The sequence below is a fragment of the Halyomorpha halys genome, unplaced genomic scaffold (assembly GCF_000696795.3).
Source record: "Halyomorpha halys isolate HHAL.00 unplaced genomic scaffold, Hhal_1.1 Scaffold174.1, whole genome shotgun sequence".
In the NCBI taxonomy this organism is placed as follows: domain Eukaryota; kingdom Metazoa; phylum Arthropoda; class Insecta; order Hemiptera; family Pentatomidae; genus Halyomorpha; species Halyomorpha halys.
In genome coordinates this window covers 461,278-465,471 of record NW_027107482.1, presented here as the reverse complement: position 1 = coordinate 465,471, position 4,194 = coordinate 461,278, and the positions used below count along the sequence as shown (strand labels likewise).

Here is a 4,194-nt window from a genome sequence, read left to right as displayed (position 1 = left end):
TGTATCATTTCAGTATAGTTTATTTGTTGTATTTAATCAAAAAGCAAGCTAAACAATTTTGTTCAGTCAAATATAGAGTGGCAACAAAGCCAAGATGGCGGTGCCATTCTGAAGTCGGGAGAATCGCTTCCATGTTGAACAGATTCAACTATTTTAAACTTAATTTATCTTCCCATCATAATTGTTGTTAATTAAATGTAGATTTAAGAAAAAATAGAAGTCGATAATAAGCGTGTAAAAAAAATAGCAAAAAAAGGAGTCTATATAAAATTTTTGAACTTGTATATCTGATTAAATATTAACAGTTCTAGAAGAAGAGATTGAAATGTTACCTGTTTTTGGGTAGATATAGGAATCCACGGAATAAATTGCAATAAACCAATTATAACCACCGCAAATCTCTTCACTGAATGGACATCGTGAACTACATTTATTTGAATCTACTTTCAATAATTGATAGGGTTTGTTTCTGCCGCAGAAGCACTGATTTCTGTAAAAATAACAATAATATTAGTAAACAGTGGGAGTGGAATTTCGAAGTTTAACAGAAAGCAAATAAAAAAAAAAAAACGAGAAAGAGAATAGAATATTTTTTCATAAATATAACATATTTATTCTAATCGGCACACACAACCCGTTGGATGACTGCTATTATAAGAAGAAAAAACATATTTTGTAAAGGCTATTTAAATAAAACAGTAGCTCGAAAAAACTATAGAGTCCGGAAGTTTCCTTAAATATGAATAGTAGAAAATTAGTATTATTATTATTTGATATTTAATCATAAAGTTACTAATGTAACAATATGAAAAAATTATGGAATACACTGATATATATTGACAATCCCGGGTTGAGAAAAATAAGTTAATTTTGTTTAACCCTTTGATTGCATCCCAAACTCTACAATCCCATATTGGCCACAGCTCTCGAAGAATGGTGTCGTAATTGGAGGATTAAAATAAATCCCAACAAATACCACCAAATCACCTTTACACTTGGTCGTAATCCTACCGACTGCCTACAGTTTCCATGAATATTGTTGAACTTACCCCTGTCGAACAGATCCGCTACCTTGGACTCCATCTGGACAAGCGATTAACCTGGAATCCTCACACAAGAATGAAAAGACAGGAAACTTCACGTCAACTTCGACTTTTACAGCACTTATTAGACAAACGGTCTAAACTTCCAATCCATTACAAAAGACTGATCTACATGACTGTAATAAGCCCAATCTGGACATACGGAGTTGACCTTCGAATTCCTCTCGTATCCAATCTTTGTAATCCAAAATCCTTCGTAAAATTCTCAATGCTCCTTACTTTGTCACAAATAAAATCATATATAAAGGCCTTGATGTTCCATATGTAATTAATCTAGCCCAAACCAGATATCACTCCTTCCATAATAAACTCCCTAACCACTCAAACCCCCTAGTTTCTAACCTTGCTTCCTCTTCCATTCCTGACCATCCTCTGAGGCGCCTGAAACGAAGATGGCCACGAGACCTTCTAATGCAACACATCATTAGAGTGTTACCAATCGGTAGTTTCTCTACACGCTTGTAAAACTCCGATTTAACTGATATCAAATTTACTAAATGCATTATAATGGTAATAATAAAATAATAGCAATAAATAAATAAAAAAAAAAGAATTTAGTTTAATTTAGCAGGTAGAAGGGAGTTGAAATAAGACCATTAGCAGCGGGTCAAAGAATCAAGGAAAGAACTATATCAATAACAATTGCGAAGAGCCTTCCGGACAGGTATCCCTCTCTACGCGACTATTTGCATGTTTGTCTGCACTAAATACTCTTATCTCCGAGCTATAAACAGCAAAAACATGAAAGTGTTTAGGATATTAAAAGAAAGTCACCCGATGTTGAGGGTGGAGCCCTAGTTTTCACCCCTAAAACTTGATTATCCGATGAAATGGCAGTAGAGAGGAAGATAAGAATTCCGTCGAGGAGGGGAAGAAGGAAGCAAACTTGGGAGTTAGTCAAGTAGAGAGGGCCAAGAAGTGCATGAACACCGCCAATCCCGCCAGACACATAAGATAAGTAAAAATCTAAAATTGGGATTTTGAATAGTAAATTGTAGAATAAATAAGTGATTAAAATTAGAATCAATGGAATATAAATGGCATCAATGGTATTCTCATTCCATAGCATATAAAGTAAGTAAAATAAAATAATTTCAATATGTCTATCATGTTCTCTCATATACCTCAATTGTAAATGTTTGTAAATACAGCATAATGCAAATCAGACTTCACTATACAGTTTAGAATCCCTACATTCCATATAATTATTATAGCCTGATAAATTGGTGAACATGATAGCATTGGAAAGGATACATACAATTACATCTAGCAAGGGGCTCTATAGTATCTAATTCCTGATATAAATAAATAAAAATACATTTCTAAGAATCGTATATATGTATATATATACATATATACCACCCTCGCCTTCATTTCACCGTTGAAACCGAAACTAACTCATCCCTCCCCTTTCTTGACCTGCTTATTATAAAAAATAATGACGGCTCCCTGTCCACTGATTGGTATAACAAACCCACTTACTCCGGTAGGCTACTTAACTATTTTTCTCAGCCCCTCCACCATCAAAAAATTAATATTGCCAAAAATCTCATACACCGTTGCCTTTCCTTATCCGATCCCCAATACCATAACAGAAACATTCACCGTATTAAGACTACCTTGCTTTCAAATGATTTTCCACTTCACATCATAAACAAACTTTTAAACTCTTACATCAACCGTTCTACGCCTTCTTCTCCTTCCCCTAACTCTCTACATCCACCATCCACTCTCTCGATTTATAGACCCCTTCACTTTGTCTTGGACACAAATCTCAAAATAAACTATCTTACTTTTTTACTAATACCAAGGATCCTATCCCACTCCAATATTGCTCTATTTGTACTATTAGTTGTATACCGGATTCCTTCCTCCTCTCCCAACTGTAATTCTTCATATATAGGTGAAACTAAAAACCACCTCAGATCACGTATCTCTCAACATAAATTATCTATAACTTCCCACAACTCATCCGCTTCCAAACTTTCAGAACATGCCCTTACAGAAAATACCACTATTTTAGCCACTGTTCCAAATTACCAAAAGAGATTCATCTCAGAATCCATTTATATACATCTTGAACCCCTTCCAGTTAACCACAAAATCGATAAAAACTGTATCTTGGATACATACAGCCATATATTAAACTTAATTAAGACTAAATAATTTTACACTCATTTTATTATCAACACCAAACATTTTACTATTATACTTTTTTTTTTCACCTTTTTGTTATCTCTTTATCACTTATATTACCTATCGCTGCATTTACTTATATTTATTCATCTATGTTTTATTAACTTCACATTTACTTTGTTTTGTTTTTGTAGACTTTTATTTCATATGTTTCTATTAACTTATTTCACTTATCATTATCATCACCTATATGGTTAACATTCCATCACATTTTTTCACTTATTTTCTATACTTTATTATTTATTTTTAATCGTTTTATGTACTTCTTTCTACATCACACCTTGTAGTTTTATATATATTTTTATTTTATTTTGTAAACTTTCACTTCCGATTTTTAAATTACCTTATTGCACTTTATGTTATTCATGTTATTCCTGTTATCTTTACTATTACTATTATCAGTGTAGAGAAATGATTATTTTCACGATATATAAATACAACAATTGTTACTATAAATACTACTAATTATAATATAAATACTACAGTTATCATTGTTTATTTTTTATTTATTTTAAACTTTTCTTTATTTATTTTTTATTAGTTACTTCTTTTACAATTATTGTTATTATATCCTTTATTATTTTATTTTCTTCAGTATAAGCTCCTATTATTAGTAACGATATGTGTCATTTTAATTTTACTTAGTTATTATTATTATCATGTAATAACTCATGTACTGTATCATTCTGTATTTTTCTCTTATCATTTTTCATTTTTCGTCATATCTTTATCACTACTTCCTGTATACGTGACGTATTTGAAATCGAAATAAGACCGTTAAACAGTTTGCGGGCTACCTCCTCCCCACTCCTCCACGCTTCCGCTTTATTGATTCTTTCTGTTCAACCGATTCCTTTGAACAGGTATGTTGTCCTGACTTGCTCTTTGCTCATTT

The 4,194-nt window shown here is 32.1% G+C and overlaps 1 protein-coding gene across 2 annotated transcripts in view; it reads right to left on the bottom strand.

Moving 5' to 3' along the window:
* The window catches only part of LOC106679058 (uncharacterized), a 73,040-nt gene that overhangs the window by 49,431 nt on the left and 19,415 nt on the right, over nucleotides 1-4,194 (bottom strand). For both annotated transcript variants that reach the window (XM_067045838.1, XM_067045839.1), the window contains one exon: nucleotides 333-490. In XM_067045838.1, the coding sequence (XP_066901939.1) occupies nucleotides 333-490 (158 nt within the window). The remainder of the gene's footprint in view (nucleotides 1-332; nucleotides 491-4,194) is intronic.